The 18,358-nt window shown below is 46.2% G+C and overlaps 1 protein-coding gene across 3 annotated transcripts; it reads right to left on the bottom strand.

Annotated features, from left to right (window-relative positions):
- Positions 1-7,389: 7,389 nt before the first annotated feature.
- tnfrsf11b (tumor necrosis factor receptor superfamily, member 11b) lies at positions 7,390-13,156 on the bottom strand. Of its 3 annotated transcripts, none has more exons than XM_083926243.1 (4): positions 13,071-13,156; positions 12,173-12,563; positions 10,423-10,605; positions 7,390-10,231 (listed from the first exon to the last, which is right to left on the bottom strand). In XM_083926243.1, the coding sequence occupies exons 1-4, from the start codon at positions 13,071-13,073 to the stop codon at positions 9,894-9,896; spliced, it is 915 nt and encodes a 304-aa protein (XP_083782369.1). In that variant the 5' UTR covers positions 13,074-13,156; the 3' UTR covers positions 7,390-9,893. The 3 variants fall into 3 exon arrangements, with proteins under 3 accessions (XP_083782369.1, XP_083782371.1, XP_083782370.1); XM_083926245.1 differs by lacking the exon at positions 13,071-13,156 and adding an exon at positions 12,738-12,933; XM_083926244.1 differs by lacking the exon at positions 13,071-13,156 and adding an exon at positions 12,697-12,933.
- Between the last annotated feature and the right edge of the window lie 5,202 nt (positions 13,157-18,358).

Below are 18,358 nucleotides of genomic sequence, written 5' to 3' on the forward strand. Positions count from 1 at the left end.
ATTTCATAAAAGGCTGAATAATGAGGGATCATGAAGCTGTGCGGCCGTGATCTCCTCCCTGTGTGTGGTAACATCATGACGAGTCCGATTTAAGTCACCACGCCTGAGGGATTTGAACTCCAACATTACGCCGGGAAACGGAAACGCTCTCCTCTAAACGAAACCCTCCAAGTGAGGCAGAAGTAAAACCCCCTCGTAAAGAAGAAATCCTCACCAGTTTCATTGGAGAGTTTCTCAAACCAGCACTGATGCTTGAGTGTTGAAGGGGAAACTACGGTGCTTATTCTGGGACATACTATGTTTCTGTAACCCAATGAAGACGGTAGTGGCTATAAAGACGGGAAGGGGACCACAACAGTTACGTTTTGGGACCAAAAGGCATCCGTCATCTCATCTCATCTCATCTTCAGCCTCTTATCCGGGGTCGGGTCTTGGGGGCAGACACACTTCTCGCTCATATATCAGTATAAATCATAAACATATGAAAGTAATATTACGGAAGGAACTAAAACCACAGAAGACCAAATAAGCTCCGTGTTTCACGAAACATTCAAACAGTAAATTGAAATTCATTCAAACTTTGTGCTGCTTCGGATTCAGACGACAACCTGAAGATTTTAGTTTCACTTCAGATTTAAAGCTTGAAATGAGCTGAAAATCCATAAAATTGGATCCAAAATTTAAACTACTGCGAATTAAAGATGAAAATTACACCTGACGTTTAAATTATAGCAGTTAATTTAAGAAATGATTAAAACGACTTCGCTCTTCACCACAATACTTTTGATAATCTGAGTTTTCTCATCTTCAGCCTCTTATCCGGGGTCGGGTCTCGGGGGCAGCAGCTCCAGCAGGGACCCCAAACTTCCCTTTCCCGGGCCACATTAACCAGCTCTAACTGGGGGATCCTGAGGCGTTCCCAGGCCAGTGTGGAGATCTAATCTCTCCACCTGGTCCTGGGTCTTCCCCGAGGCCTCCTCCCAGCTGGACGTGCCTGGAACACCTCCCTAGGGAGGCGCCATGATCCAAACAATTGGTTACTGCAAACAAACTGATAAAAGACGTCTGATAACAGGATGTCAGTGTTCATGTGACTTCCTGTAAAGACTGAAAGCTTCTGGAAAGTGCAGGTTTCAGTCACAGGCGAGGTGCAGCTCGTCTTAAACACGCCTGTGTAGCCTCTAATTTAGCTTTAATGGTTTAATTACTGTTCATTAAGAAAGATAAAAGACTGAGTGGGCGACTTTTACTCATTCAGAGGCTTGAAATAAGAAACTAATTCCAGTCGCGAGTGTATTTTTCATGTAAAACAAGTTTTAAAATGAGTGTTTTAGTTTTGTTGTTGTGTTATTTCAGCTCTGGCAGACGGCCACCCACGTTTACCTGAAGTCTTCAGACACCGACACTAACGAACACTCACAGAACCAGTGTTTAAATCACTCCCTCAAAGACGTTTTTATAGACTCACGTTCCTAAAATGTCACGTTTTTATCGCTTTTACTCTTTTATTTGTACTTACTTCAAACAAATTCCGTCTTCGCCGTGTTTTATTGTCTTCTGCTTTTGCTTTGTTTGTTAAAGCACTTTGCAAAATCTCTCCAGGCGCTTTATAAATAACGTTACTGTTGTGATTGTGATAGTTATGACGGTGAATGTGTGCATGACTTTATTACATGCATGCATTCACTGGAGCAGGAGTAAGAGGACGCTCCGAGCATTATGAGGAACTCGGTGTCAACCTCCCACGACTCTCACATGATCATAAAGTGCAGAGAAGTGGAGGACAATGATCTCTGACCTGTGCGGCGCACACACTCACACACACACACACACACACTCACACTGAAGTGATTTCCTTAATTTCTTCAAAAGTAGGAACTATTTAAAATGACATACAGGCCACGATGTGCGACTAAAGGTCTCCAGTGGAAAACAAAACAAACATCATCAACCTTTGACTTTTAAAGACATGTTTAAAAGGTGGTCAGCCTCACAACAAGAGGGTTCCTGGTTCGAATCCCGGCTGGGGCCTGGAGTTTGCATGTTCTCCCCGTGTCTGCGTGGGTTTTCTCCCGGTTCTCCGGTTTCCTCCCACAGTCCAAAGACGTGCAGGTGTTCGGTTCATCGCACGTCAGAAGAACAGATCGTTCTGTCTTGTTGTTATTTGAATGCACAACTTTGTCATTGAAATATTTACGCAAATATTTGCCTGAGCAAAGAGAAACGTCTGTGTTCTGTGTTCAGCTTCAATCACTATGAACGGTATCAGACAGTCACGGGTCTGTTCTTAGTTTGTCCTGAACACTGAGCAGTGTGGGGACCAGGTACGGTGGCCCCCCACAGCTGCAAGTTAAAAAAAAAACCTCTTGGAAACACATGCACAACATTTAGAAAAGAAGCTGCAAATGGAGAAAAGTAGCAGAATGTCCCAATTGTTAACGGTGACACTTGGTGTGGTGGTTAGCACTGTCGCCTCACAGCAAGAGGGTTCCTGGTTCGGGTTCCCGGCTGGGTCCCTTCTGTGTGGAGTTTGCATGTTCTCCCCGTGTCTGCGTGGGTTTTCTCCGGGTTCTCCGGTTTCCTCCCACAGTCCAAAGACGTGCAGGTGTTCGGTTCATTGATGACTCTAAATCACCCGTAGGTGTGAATGGTTGTCTGTCTCTGTTCGTCTCTATGTGCCCTGTGATAGACTGGCGTCCTGTCCAGGGTGGACCCCGCCTCACGCCCGATGTCAGCTGGGATCGGCTCCAGCCCCCCGCGACCCCCGACAGGGACTAGCGGTTGAAGATGAATGATGAATGAAGTAGCAGGGCTTATAGTGTGTTTGTATGTGGGAAAATTAGGTGTTAAAACGATGTATTCTCTGATTGTTGCTACGCTTAGATGCGTTTATGTGAGTCTCTGAGAGAAGCCTGAATACTCAGCTCACGTGGTGTCACCCCTGCATCTTAATACGACACATTCTTCTGTCTTCGTCACACAAAAAATCCCCTTTAAGCGGATTTTCCTGGTGTTGAACAAACTTTGAAACAAACTCACTGATAAGATTTCTGGACAGCCAGAGACCTGGTGAGTGCGACACGCAAAGACGAGTCATTCATTAACTCAACTGAACGCTGTTGTTTAGATTAGATAAGATAAATCCATCAGCCGTCAGCTCCGACTTCAGCATCTTAACTAAATATTTTCGGTTTTCTTTCCTCTGTGACAGTAAACTGAACAAGATGAAGCTCCTCCCCGTAGTAAAGCGTGAGAGCGGAGTTTGTTTAAACACAGGGTTTATTCTCAGTCACCGACCGACCGACCCGTGAGAGCTAAAGAAAGTGAAAGTAAACGACCAGTCGGATACATACATGTGCTAATTCAGAGTTTGCAGCTTTATGTTTTTACACGTATACACACACACACACCTCGTAGGCTGCACACTACCAAGGGGCTGAATCTCGTCTTTGTCGTCTTTGATTACGTTTAATGTCGTAACTCTTCATCTTTACGTCGACTTTACCGAGCGTGGAGACGACCCACCGCGTTGTTTCTCCCTCGCCATGCTCTGCTAGGTGGTGTGTCGCTAAAATGACACCGTGTAGAAACAAACAAAAAAAATGTGCCCACATCAAACTGAAAGTTAGGTAGGAACCAAAAATGGATAAATACACGAGGATTAAATGAACTGACATGTAGGCAGATACACTAGACATTTGTTGACATCACCTTGGGTTTTGGGAAACACTGATCCACATTTTTCTGACATTTTATCGACAAACAACCAATTAATCCACAATGATATGCAGCGTAGTTGTGAAGCAGTGCATGTGCAAACCAACAGAAGGCATGGACCAGCTTTTATAGCCTGGGAGGTCCAGGTGGACTAGATCGAGCTGGCGACCCTCCTATCCAGGACAGCCTCCAGCCAAGTGTAAGATGAGTCCACTTATCAGAGGACATGACATGGAGCCCTAAAATCCACCGCCATAAACTATAAATCAATGTTTCAGTGTTTCACGGATAACTAATGTCTCTTTTCTAGTTTTAATATCCATCACCTTCCATGTGCTTTTCACACCTGTTACTCGTCGGCTCCTGCAGAAAAACACAAGATATTGAATTTCCAACCGAGTCAAATGCTGTACGTTGCTGCAAACCACAGACATGTTGAATCTCGACGTTTCTGAGCCTCTGTAACCTGTTCTCATTCCTGAATGTCACATACTGTGCAGAAGTGTTGTTTACTACAAGTATTATGTCGTTAAAGTTTCACTTTCACCTGCTACGAGACGTGAACCTCCCAGTTTGAGGCTTGTTAAACTACATCACCGGACTTCAGGAGCACTTGCGTGTCATTGAGATGCTGACAACATTTCATATCCATGTTTCTGTGGTTTGCAGAAACATAAAAAATAAATAAAATAAGATCTCATCTCATCTTCAGCCTCTTATCCGGGGTCGGGTCGCGGGCGCAGCAGCTTTAACAGGGGACCCCAAACTTCCCTTTCCCGGGCCACATTAACCAGCTCTAACTGGGGGATCCTGAGGCGTTCCCAGGCCAGTGTGGAGATCTAATCTCCCCACCTGGTCCTGGGTCTTCCCCGAGGCCTCCTCCCAGCTGGACGTGCCTGGAACACCTCCCTAGGGAGGCGCCCAGGGTTCATCCTTACTAGATGCCCGAACAACCTTTTGTTTCCAGCACAAAGTGAGTTTCTAATACTTATAACAAGATGTTTCTTGAGTGATTTTCTTCTATGGTGCAGAAAACCAGTTCTTATTTATCGATTTTTTACAATAAAATTGAGTTATTTCAGTACAATGGAAGTTTTTGCAGAACAACTGTGTGGCCTTGAACTGCCGTGAACCATCGTTATGTCACAGCGGGTCGAGGAAGTTGGCAAATGCCAGAGTTAACAAGAAGTGGCTTAATGTCAGTGCAGCGTGTTTTCTGTAGCTGCGTTCATGCACGAACCTCAGCCACAGGAATGTGATGTTTACTAGTCATCCAGTCGTCTGTTATGAAACCCTTCCACGTGTCAGTCTGTCACTTTAGGTGCAGGTCAGAGGGAGGCTTGTGATTCACTCATTATTAACTTTAAAGACACACAAACAAACACTAACTTCCCAAATCTTCACTGTTGTTGTGGTCAACAAGGACACAAAGGGCTTTTCCAGCCCACACTTATAACACTCATGACACTTCACTGTGACTCAGACGTTTCCATCGACACGTTGTAAATATTTACCTCCATATTTCTGCTTTTTTTGCATTATTTACAAAAATAAAACAACATCTGTCTGCTTGACATCCAGCATGTTTATATGTGTATCACACGTTACAAAAAAAGACCCCTCAGTGTGTTATACATGATGCACTTAATACATTAAAGTCCCAGTCAGAAACATTTGTTTGATCATATTCACTGACGCCGACACTCTGCTGAAAAAAAAAACAACGCGCTTCTACGTGCACCTAGAAAATGCTTGTTGTGCTAAATGACGTTAGCAGTTGCTATCTATGAGTAAGTTAGCCAGCCCACCTCCGATCTAGATCCCAAATCCTCCTCCATCCTAGAGACAAACGTGTCCCTGGTTCTGGTCTTAGTGGAGACTTTGGTGCTGTTCTGGACTCTGATGCACCCTTCACTCTGCAGTTAGTGTCCTCACTGAGCAGAGGGGGCTGCTGGGAGCCCCTTCACTCTGCAGTTAGTGTCCTCACTGAGCAGAGGGGGCTGCTGGGAGCCCCTTCACTCTGCAGTTAGTGTCCTCACTGAGCAAAGGGGGCTGCTGGGAGCCCCTTCACTCTGCAGTTAGTGTCCTCACTGAGCAAAGGGGGCTGCTGGGAGCCCCTTCACTCTGCAGATAGTGTCCTCACTGAGCAAAGGGGGCTGCTGGGAGCCCCTTCCCCGTCCCAAAGCACTCACAGGCGCCACTGACTCACTACATTTAGAGACTTTCCAGATGTTCTTAGCAAATGTATTTATAAAAAGCTACTTGCTGTCAGAACGGACACCGGGGAACCTGGGACCCAAATGCAGACACAAACACAGAGTTTAAGGGATTTAATAGTGAAATAGTATAAACAAAGTGCACGGTGCACGAGGGGAAAAGGAGTTGGGGCTTAGTGAGTTGTGTTGTGCTCTCCTGACGGTGTCCAGTGCCTGTGAATGTTCTCATTCCAGATGGGCGTCTCTCCATGTGGTAATGGCGTCCTCTGGGTAGCAAACAATTTAGTGAGGTGGAAAGTGAAGGCCACATACAGGATAGCAGGAAGCTATAGCGAAAGAGCACAGGAGCAATTACAAATGATTCAAAATGACACGGTGAAAACTGAGCACGATCATGTCGCCTTGGTTCACAGCTTTCTACCACTCTTGCCGATGAACCGAGCTGCCGATGAGTGACTCTCAGGCCGTTCCTCTTATACAGGAGAGGAGGTGATAGTGAAGATTGGATCAGCCTGGTGCAGCCTGCCTGGAATAGCCACACCACCAGCTCACATACACACACACACACACACACACACATAGAGGGGAGACAAACAGAAACAAGAGGAAAGAGGAGGGCTGCCATGATGACATGACACTAGAGAGCAGTTTAGCTCCTTATTCAGAGCATCAGGGAAAAGGGAGACATCTGTGCTGGGCCTCATTCAGTCCCATGCATGTGGCTCAGAGTCCAGTTCAGTAAACAGTCTCTGGGTCCGTCTCTGTCCTCTCACGCAGCAGCACTATTGTTGTTATGTGACACCGCGGGGTCAGTTTTCAGAGTCGAGGAATAACTCAGAATGCTTTTTTTGCGTCTGTAAATGTGTGTGTGAACTGCTCCCTCCATGAATGACTCCTGTGTTTCCTCCCTGCAGTGTATCTCGGGGTGACTAACCTGAGCGCGTACCAGGTGAGGATGACCAGCCTGTGCGGCCAGTGGCCTTCTCACCGACACGCCAGCGCCTACAGAGTCTTCGTGTGGACGGGCCCTGAATGAGCTCAAGTCGAGTAAGTCTTGAGACAGTTATGGATACATTCCTTGGTAATGCTGGTCTCACTCTCGAGGGTAACAGGTCAGATTTTGTTCCTGATTTGAGGCTCGTCTGATCCAATCTGCCAAAGTAATCCCTTACAGTGTGAAGTATTTACAGACATAATCTTAACGTCACTGACGGGATGGGTGTGTCCCCGATTACAGTAAACATGACATGAAACCCTGTGGCGTGAAAGGGACTGTGATGGATAATCAACATCATTTTTTACCTCTTCTGATGAAATGATTGTGACAATGTGACTTATTCTCGTTCTTCTCAAAACTTTATTGATCACTCTTCCAAACAAAGCACAGTGTAAATGAAAACACAAATACAATTAGAAAATCAAAATGTCTCCAACATTATTTTATTTATGTAGTTTATTTAACAGGGACAATGCATGGGCAACAGTGTATTGTTAATCATTTTGCGTGTCTTTTTTGTCATTTTTGGGTCGTTTTGTGTCTATTTTCGGTCATTTAGCATCATTTTTAGGGTTTTAAGCAACATTTTATTGACTTCTTGGCTCCATGGTGATTGGGGGATTTAATGTTTTGTAGAGTTGGACAAAATGGAATCAGGTAAATGTTAAATCAAAGAGGCCCAAGGATTGAGCCTTGAGGAACTCCTACTGTGATGCCTGTCCACTTTAAACCACTTTAGGACTGTTTCTGAGAGTCTAACCCAGTTTATTTATATATATTTATGAATGAAAAACCCAAGAGCTCCTCCTCCCTGTCCCCCTTAACAAAATAAATTAAGTTCTCATACATACACAGAATGAAAAAGTGCCACATCACGTTGAACTGCAGACATAGGAAGAGGTAGATATAGTGAAGGCCAATACGTTCTGTTCTTTAAAGGGGAACACCTGTTTCGTTTTGGTGCAGGTTATCTCTCGTTGCTGTAAGGAGGTGCAACATACAGTAGTAACTTTACAGCATTCATTTTAACCAAACGTACAGAGAGACACAAAATGTGCACATTTTATACAAATAAATTTACAGACTTCATATTGGATTTGCATTATTTTACATTCTATTACGCCTGTCAATCACCTGACATGCAATAACTTTAATTCTTTAAGTAAAAAAATGGTTACACAGGACAACAGGTAGTTTTAAGCTAGGTGAGCTAGCAGTTAAGTTTGAATTCGGTCAATTAAAGGAAGAAAAATGCACTGAAAAATGAAGGAATGTTGATCAGAAGCAGAGAGAGGAAATCATGAATGACCGGTATTCTCCTTTAACTAATGCAAAAAGTACTGAAGCCCAAACTGACAGTGCATTTAAACAGGACAGCAACTCCAGAACGACATGATATAATAAAACTTTTTTTCTTTTCTTCAAACGAGCACAGATGACCAGGGAAACGCATTGGTATCGATAACTAAACTCACTGAACATATTAACGCAACACTTCTGCTTTTGCTCCAATTTTTCTAAGACTTTATTTCCCTAAACTTCTGTTCACGTTCATTTGTTTAAATCTGTGTTAGTGAGCACTTCTCCTCTGCTGAGATCCCCTCTCCACCTGACAGGTGTGGCATATCGAGATGCTCATTAGACAGCAGGATTATTGCACAGGTGTGCCGAAGCCAACAACCGCAGACCAAGTGTAACCACAGCTCCACATCCGGTATCTTCACCTGTAAGATCGTCTGACACCAGCCACCCTGATGATGCAACAGCTGGTTTGCATCACTAAAGAATTTCGTCATCCTCACCACTTGACCCGCCTGCAGTTAGTCATCATAACAGACTTGAGCGGGCACATGCTCACCTTAGCGTCTGGCACTTTGGAGAAGTTTGGTTTTCAGTGTACTGGGCGGATGACAGATGGTCTGGCGTCATGTGGGTGAGCGGTTTGCAGATGAGTGGCCCGTGGTGGCGGAGGGGTTCTGGTATGGGCAGGTACAACCAACACAGACACTTACTGATGGCATTTTGAATGCACAGAGATAACGTAACGAGATCCTGAGGCCCACTGTTGCTCCGTTCATCCACTACCATCACCATGTTGCAGCCTGATAATGTTCCTGCCAATACCCAGCAACTCTATACCATTAAAGTCACCTGACTCCTCCACATGGATCGACTCTCATGGTCTCAGCAGATCCATCTGAACTCTGGTTTAAAGATCTTTATGAAGGGGTGAAAATCCTGGTTTCTGATTGGATAAACCATCTGTCTATCACCAACATACGGGCCAAACCAACCAATCAGATGAGTGAAGCGTGTGACGTGCTAACAGCGTGGAGGCAAAGCCCAGAAAGGAAACAACATGTGGGTAAAGGAGATTGTCCCTTTGTGTTTAACGTGAATTTACGGATCAAAGGCCCAATTTCAGGAGCCCGGTCCATATTCAACAGAAGGATCCAGAGAACAAAGAGTTAGTGAGCGGCTCGCTCCATAGCTGTGCTCACCTGTTTACACTGAACAGTCGCTTCCCGTTGCGTCACTTAAATCCGCCTCAAAACCAACTCTGATTGGTTCGGTCACTTGGCAAACTTCTCTAAATTGAAAAAAAAAAAACTGATCTGGAGCTCAGAGATCAGGGGGGTCTCACGAGGCTACCGTTAAAGAGTGAACCAACATTCAGGCCAAAATCAACAACCTGATCAACTCAATGTGAAGGAGACCTGCTGCTAATGGTGGTCACACTAGATACTGACTGGTTGTCTGCCCCCCTCCCCCCTTTATTCAAGATTAAACTGCACATCCTTGAGTCCAGCCTGTGCAACAATCACGTGTAATCAACATCTTGATAAGCCACACCTCAGTCAGGTGGATGGGGCGTCTCTGGAAGGAGAAGTGCTCACTAACACAGATTTAAAAAATTTTGAGTTTTGCATTTGTATTTAGCCCGGCGTGTTTTCTACTTCGGCCTACTCTGACATCACGATCACATCCACGCTGTTCCCCAGAGCACACAGCTCCGCCATATTTGAGTCGATCCTCTGCAGCTTGGTCTGTAGTCTCTCGCCGGCGCTGTTCGCTCCCATTTTGGTCAGTATCGCCGGCAGCTGTCGGATCTGGTTGGCCGTGGCAGAGGTGACCCACGTGTTGATCCGTAGGTGGAGATCTGAGAGGTTCAGTTCTGACGCCGCTTGTTTCTTACCGTCCTCGGACGGGAGCTTGTGCACGATCCGCCGCAGCCGCCTGACGGTCATTTTCTGGTGAACGAAGAAAGCTGGGAGGATTTCTTTGAGGTAGTCTCCTCCGTCTGCAGGAAACAAAGAAGATGATCAGAAGCTGATGAGGAATCTTAGGACACATGGGCGAGAGCAAGACGGAGCGAGAGCCTTTTGAAACGTGGAAGTCATTTACATCTGCAGAGATGAAGCTTAAACAACATCATATGCTTTTTTCCTCTCTTCCTTTATGAACACCATGACCGGACGGTGATGATCTCACCTCTTGACCTGAGCTCCTGGCAGCTCGTGCACACGCTGTCGTGCCAGGCGGAGCCCTTCAGCACCAGCTGCAGCCCCGGAGCACCGCAGCTTTTGTGTAGCGTGCAGTTGTCGTGAGCGGACACGGTGTCGGAGAAGGAGCCGTCGGGACAGCTGTGGCACACTGTGTCCTGATCGGCCGTGCCTGGAGGAGACATGTTTGTTTTAGGTAAAGGAAGAGATGGAAAAACAGCAGCGTGTGGTGCATATTACTATCCCGCGGCGCGTCCAACATTAAAAACATGGCTGCCGCAGAAGTGCGATCATAAGGAGCATCACCACACAGATCATTGTTGCTGTGTAGTAACACTGTAAATGTGTCTGGAGTGTTAGTTACAGCTGTCGGCCTGCGTGTGGCAGCAAACGTCCGTCTAAAACACGCTCCTCTCTCATTCAGTCTTTTAAACCCCCTGACTGCCGCGGTGAGGTCTGTCCTGTCTTTGGGGTTATTTGTCTTGTGATGTGTGTTTTATTTTGAAAAGTAACTCTCCTCTGGTTCCAGGTCCCCCTCCCTTCCTCTTGTGTCACTGGTCTGACGTTCCCCCCTGATCCTTGATGGTATCCACCTGTGGTTCCCCCTCCCCTCATGTGTATAAAGTCTGTGTCTTCCCCCTCATGTGTATATAGTCCGTGTCTTCCCCCCTTGTCCCGTCGCCATATTATTTTGTACTTTACGTCGAATGTTTCCGGCACTTTTCCACAGCCTTGTTCACGTCACAGAGATCTAAGTATCCTCGCTCAGGTGTTTGTATTCCCTGTTTCTGTTTCTTTAAGTTTAACTTTGTTTGATTGCTCTTGTTTTTTCCTCCTGGTCGGAGCGACTTAGTTTTGTACTCTGTTCCTTACATTGACTATTGTTTGTTTCCTCCTGTAGGGAATGATCTGGGTCCTCATCCCTGCCCAGGCCAGACACCGTTATGTGTCAGGTCACATCCGTTTGCTTCTAACGCTTTCCAGCCTCACACCTGTGCTTCTCTGAAAGCTTTTGAAATGACGAATAAAACAGGTAACTTCACAGTAGCTCAGTTGGAGCTCACAGGCTGATGTGAATAGGGGATAGTAGATGTAAAAACTTGCTGTTCTGACACGTTTAAACGCTGTGGTATGGTTCAACTTTTGAAGCTGAAAGAGGATCAGCACCATGAATAACTGCATATGACATGCAGACTCTTCTACGGTTCAATGCCCGTAGACTAGAATAACATGTGAGGAGAGTAACATGAATATAAAACAAGATATAAAAACACAAGATACCATCATTTCAAATGAGATAAGATTTCAATTCCCCCTTTAAAAAAAACCATTCAAATGGTCTGAACCAGTCTTGATGGACACTTCCAGCCCTCCCACCGGGTCTGGACTACAGATGCACCTGGATCAGGTACCAGGATCGGGTATCGGCTCAGATGTTCGGATCAATGAGGCTGATCCGGTCGTTTCTTTATGATTATGTTACTTATTTCTTTTTGCTGATGCTGCTTTTTGCTCAGTAATATTAAGTTCATTTATATCTGTGTCAATTTTTTCCTCTTTTTTTTTAACAAGGCTAAATCTTTATGTCAAGCCTGACGCCTTCACTCACATGGATCAGGTTTACGCTTCATTCATGCAACAGGAGGATCGGATCGGGATCATGTATGAGCCCATAAGCTCGGCCCAAGTATCGGTATCTGACTGGACCGTGCATCTCTAGTCTGGCCTCAGCAGCCTACCTTTGCTCAGCACCCCTTGTCCGGACGCGCACTCGCTGTGGCGGAAGCACAGGTCGTACTTCTTCTTGTAGTATCCCGGTTTGCACTCACACCGGCAGTTGCTGTCCGCGGCGCACGCCGTCTTCTCCACCTGGTTGTGGCTGCACACTCCGCACCGGAGGCACTTGGGGATGTAGTTCCACAGCTCCGTGAACGAGCCCGACGGACACGGCGCACACTCGGTCTTGAGCGCCGCCTTGCAGCGCGCGCGCATGTAGGTACCTGGGGGACATCGGTCGCACTCCAGCGAGCTGCCGGTGATGGGGTCCGTGTCCGTGAAGGTGAGGAGCGCGCCGTCAACCAGAGCGGCGCACAGTGCCAGGATGTGCACCGGGGAGAGGGACGCCGACACCTGGGAAGCACAAGAGGACACGACGAGAGTGGGAATCACGTTACAGGAGGAGCCGCGAGGATTATAACGAGATTACAAAGAGGACCAAAGAAGAAGAACATGAAGAAACACAGGAACTATAAGGAAAACACACAAGCGGAGAGGAGGACAGGCGCGCGTCGGGTCTGGAGTCACCTGGGACAGGTCAGTCTGGGATCAGAACCGTCTCCAGCGGTTTAAAAACACCCTGTTGTTGAGAACCATCACGCGTGAACGTCTCCAAAAACATCATTACGCGGTTCACTCATCCACCTCCTCTGAGACCAGCGCGTGTGAACGTCTCCAAAAACATCATTACGCGGTTCACTCATTCACCTCCTCTGAGACCAGCGCGTGTTTTCATGGGTAAAGGGTTCAGACGCGACTGCAGCGAGACGCGCCTCCAGCTGCGCGCTCTCTCCTTCTCTCCACCTCTCTCTCTCTCTCTCTCTCTCTCTCTCTCTCTCTCTCCACCTCTCTCCACCTTACCATGGTGCATGCGTTGCGTCCGTTGTTGCAGCTGCAGCGGTCCCGTCAGGAGGATGGAGCTCTCTACCTCCGCCGCTTTATTTATAACAGAGCTCTGACGCGCCTCACATCACATTCATTAGTTTAAAAACCTCCTCGAAGTGTTAAATTATTGGGAGTGCCCCGGCCTCATCATGACTTTGGCATTTTTAAGAGTCACCCTGATGAATTGCAAACCGTATTTAATGTAAATGTCAATTTCCTCGAGTTTTACGCGTCACCCGCGGGGATTCCCTCTGACATTTATCCCGACTTTAAGACTTTATGTCGGTCACGCTGGAGCAAATCTCTGCGTCCATCACATTATAGAGGAGATGGGGATTTAATTTAACATGAGAGACAACAGATACTTTATGTAATTTTAAGCAAAAATGAAGAATTAAATGAAAATAGAGCAGAGAGACCGCGGCTGTGTTCAGCATTTAACCACAATGTCTGCTGCACTCTGTCACATTTAGTTATTGTGTGATTTATTTGATGCTTTCTGCTTTATTTTGATTTGATTTATGTTTTTATGCTTATTGTCACTCTGACCCTTTCCCATCTTTGTATTGAAACTGTTCCCTGGGGATAAATGAAGCTCCGTGAATCTTGAATCTTTGGCAGAATAACCTGTAATAGAAGAAGAAGAAGGAGAATTCCTTTATTCGTCCCGCAATGTTCACTCTACAGACAGGACCTTTATACATGCAACTAGTGGAGAGATGTCAGAGCGAGGGGGCTGCCAGTGAGAGCAGTTGGGGGTTTGGTGCCTTGCTCAACAGCACCTCGGCAGTGCCCAGGAGATGAACTGGCGCCTCTCCAGCCCCCAGTCCACGCTCCATTCATGGTCCACACAGGGACTCGAACCAGTAACCCTCCGGTTCCCAGTCAAGCCACCTACGGACTGAGCTACTGCCGCCCCACGTATAATATAATACGCGAGTAGATGCCCCCTTTTTCAATTTTCAGTTAAATCAGTTTCATTTATGAGTGTCATCTCGTAACTGAAGTTATCTCAGGACACAATAGACCACTTTATGATGTATTAATGATTTACGGAGACCCCATGGATATATGTACTCCATATATAACCTGCTCATATCGACCTTTATTTATTTATACGGCGCTTTTCATAAAGAAAAGTCTCGCAGATGCCGAGTTACAGAAAAAGAGAAACATCAAATAAAACCAGGAGAAGAAAGAAGAAGCCACAGTCACGCACAGAGACACACACACACATGTATACGTTCATACACACGTTCACACACACACACACACACACACACAGACTAGCTCACACACACACACACACACACAGACAGACACACACACTCACACCTACACAAACACTAGCTGTCACTACAGAGACACGGCCGGGCAGCGACACCTGAGGTACAGAGGAGGCTAGAGGAAGCTCCCTTTGTTTACTATATAGATTTATTTTGCAGCTTTACTAAGAAGGCTAAACAAAGACCCTGCGTGTGCCCGCGGGTATCATTCAGTCTGTGTCTTCATGTACATGTGTTCTGAGTGTGTTGAGGGAGAAGAGGAGTGATTAAAGTGCACCTGAGGGGTCGTTTCATGACTCTCTCTGCATCCCAGTTCCAAAGAAGTGAAAGAAAAAGCTGCTCAGTTTTACTTCAGGACTTTTCAGAAGTTTGGGTTTTTCCTGCTGCTCAGGTTGTTTTTCATGTTGTCAAATTGTCAATTAAGCCCCTCAGGGTTCGTATGGGTGCGTGAAACCCTTGAAAATGCTTTCATTTTTATGTTGTGCTTGAAATTGTTTCCACATTTCTATCCCAACAAATTGCTAAAGAGTGGAAATACAGTTTAATCCCCTAACCTTCTGGTGTGTGGGATCACTTTCACTTGTTTATAACATAACAGCGTCTCTTTAAACATGATTTTAATGGGAGAAAAAGTGTAATTAGAATTGTTAATATCTGTGTATTCGTAGAAATATGTAATTTACCACAGTTGGTGCTGGAAAAGCTTGAAAATTGACCTTGAATGTGCTTGAATTTGACCTTCGGAAGGTGCACGAGCTCTGCCCTTCCACTGACATTAAAGCCCCTGCTGTCAGTGTCAGTGTCAGTCTTCTCCCATTAAAGTGTAAAATGGTAGTAAGTAAGTTGGAGGGGTCTCCGACATGTTTTAGATCCAGGACCCTGAGCAGGGACCCCCGACCTCACACACCTGTTTACGGTGCAGACAACACTAAGCTATTAAGATAATTATTAATGACATATTAATCATAATCATGACATAGGCGGCACGGTGGTGTGGTGGTTAGCACTGTCGCCTCACAGTGAGAGGGTTCCTGGTTCTATCCCTTCTGTGTGGAGTTTGCATGTTGTCCCCGTGTCTGCGTGGGTTTTCTCCGGGTTCTCCGGTTTCCTCCCACAGTCCAAAGACGTGCAGGTGTTCGGTTCATTGATGACTCTAAATCACCCGTAGGTGTGAATGGTTGTCTGTCTCTGTTCGTCTCTATGTGTCCTGTGATAGACTGGCGTCCTGTCCAGGGTGGACCCCGCCTCACGCCCGATGTCAGCTGGGATCGGCTCCAGCCCCCCCTGAGACCCCGACAGGGACGAGAGGTTGAAGATGGATGAATTAATTATTGACATATTCATACATTTGCACATCACGTATGTTAAACATTTATGGCGGACCCCCTGCAGTGACTCTGAGGACCCTCTAGGGGTCACAGACCTCCTGTTGAAGCTCTGTCCCAACACAGTTCATTTCATATCTCATAACAATATGTATCTCGGCTGGGAACCGTAGGGTCGCCGGTCCGAGTCCCTGTGTGGACCATGAATGGAGCGTGGACTGGTGGCTGGAGAGGTGCCAGTTCATCTCCTGGGCACTGTCGAGGTGCTGTTGAGCAAGGCACCGAACCCCCAACTGCTCGGGGCGCTGGTCCATTGGCAGCCCCCTCGCTCTGACATCTCTCCATTAAGTGTGTGTGTGTGTGTGTGTGTGTGTGTGTGTGTGTGAGTGTGTGTGTGTGTGTGTGTGTGTGTGTGTGTGTGTGTGTGTGTGTGTGTGTGTGTGTAACATGAATAATGACAGAGTGAAAAAAATGAATTTGCGGGATTAATAAAGTAATAATTCTCCTCCTCCTCCTCCTCCTCCTCCTTCTTCTTCTTCTAATTCTTCTTCTTCTTCTTCCTTCACCTCTTCTTCTTCTTCTTCTTCTTCTTCTTCTTCTTCTTCCTTCACCTCTTCTTCTTCTTCTTCCTTCTCATCTTCTTCTTCTCCTCCTCCTCCTCCTCCTCCTTCTTCTTCTTCTTCCTCTTCTTCTTCCTTCTCATCTTCTTCACCTCCTCCTCCTTCTTCTTCTTCTTCTTCTTCCTTCTCATCTTCTTCTCCTCCTCCTTCTCCTCCTCCTTCTTCTTCTTCTTCTTCTTCTTCTTCTTCCTTCACCTCTTCTTCTTCTTCTTCTTCTTCTTCTTCTTCTATGAGGAAAAAGCATCATTTGTGGTCATTTCCTAAAGAAAGTCTCCACATGGTAAATCTTATTTTTGTAATTTTATTAAGAACTTTGTTACAACATGAAAACAACAGTTTCCAGTGAACTAACGGAGAAAGACACATCTGTATTCAGCCGTCTTTAAACGACGTTCCCTCCAAATGAACTTCACATCAGATCATGAACTTCACATCACATCCAGAGGCGCGTTCATGTTCCTTTATAGGAAACGTGCTGCTGACATCTGCTGGACGACAGACGCCACTGACTTGAGTCACGTTCAGTAACGTCATTTTGTTGTAAAGGTGACACAAACCAGATGTTACCCTTTGAGTTATTATGTTGTCTGTGCTTATGTGTTCTGTATTTGTGCGTATAAAGAAAATGAACACAATACCAGGTCAGACAGTCAGCTGCAAATGTCCAAACACTAGAGATAAAGAACCAGGAAGATTTATCAGAAGGTTGTTTTTTATTGTGCGTATCTGTTGATGTGCTCTTGATGTTTTCTTTAAGGGCGCACTCCCACTGTGCCTCCGCACCGTGCCCCGTGCTTTAGGGTCCTTGTCCCCCCCTCCAGGCCCGTTTGTACTCACACTACCTGGGCCTCGGAGAATGCTTCTTGCTGCCTATACGTCATCACGCCGTAACACGTCACACGCATTGATGACATCATGGCGATGCGTGGCTTTGTTTCCAGATCTTTCCGTAGACCTCGGAGTTTTTGTGCGTCTTGTCGTGTCACTCACACACACACACACCCACATCCTCACACAGACGTGCAGTTAGAGCCACGCCGCTTCAAATGAACGGTGACGAAGCTTTGGTCATATCTGATGTAGGAGGAACATTACAGCTGCAGCCATCGAGTCATGCAGCGATACTGAAAATAAAATGACCTCATTATTGTTTCGGCAGACTTTTCTGTTTTAGGAAAAACTTCACATGCAACACCCTGCATATAAAAAACTGTATATCAAGAATCTGATCTTCAGCCTCTTATCCGGGGTCGGGTCTCGGGGGCAGCAGCTCCAGCAGGGGACCCCAAACTTCCCTTTCCCGGGCCACATTAACCAGCTCTAACTGGGGGATCCTGAGGTGTTCCCAGGCCAGTGTGGAGATCTAATCTCTCCACCTGGTCCTGGGTCTTCCCCGAGGCCTCCTCCCAGCTGGACGTGCCTGGAACACCTCCCTAGGGAGGCTCCCAGGGTTCATCCTTACTACATGATCCTGAACCACCTCAACTAGCTCCTTTCAACGCAAAGGAGCAGCGGCTCTACTCCGAGTTCCTCACGGATGGCTACATTCCCGTGGGTCGTATTAGAGTTTAGGAATAAAGAACCTATGTGGGCGCACAGGTTGTAGGATTTGTTGCATACGTTCTGCAGCTATTTAGTCACAAACCAAAGTACTGAGCAAATAAACATTTTAGCTTGATGGTTGTGCCGGAGAAAAAGTGAAGTCATCAGGATTCATCCTCTACACAAAACGAATATCTCTTCCACATCATCTCAATCCAATCATTATCAGGGTATTTTAGTGTGGACCGAAATGATCGACCAACTGACCAACACATGCCATTGCTAAGGCTACGCTAACATGGCTACAAACACCTGGATCTATGTTGGACGGTAACAGAGACTGGATGAGTTTCAGTATGAAACTTGGTGAAACCTGTGTGACAGAGGAGGAGATGGAGTTACCGTTGGCTCTGGATGAAAAATGCTTCACTCTGTTTAGATTTTTCCAGAGAAAAACAAAACACCCGGGGCCTCATTTATCAAACGAACGT

The sequence above is a fragment of the Echiichthys vipera genome (genome assembly GCF_963691815.1).
Source record: "Echiichthys vipera genome assembly, chromosome: 13".
Lineage (NCBI taxonomy): Eukaryota > Metazoa > Chordata > Actinopteri > Perciformes > Trachinidae > Echiichthys > Echiichthys vipera.

What these genes read in the sequence shown, in the direction of transcription:
- tnfrsf11b (XM_083926243.1), bottom strand. An exon ending in ACAAGGGGTGCTGAGCAAAG is followed by an intron (nt 10,606 to 12,172) that starts GTAGGCTGCTGA and finishes TGTCTCCTCCAG; the next exon opens with GCACGGCCGATCAGGACACA. An exon ending in CCAGGAGCTCAGGTCAAGAG is followed by an intron (nt 10,232 to 10,422) that starts GTGAGATCATCA and finishes TGTTTCCTGCAG; the next exon opens with ACGGAGGAGACTACCTCAAA.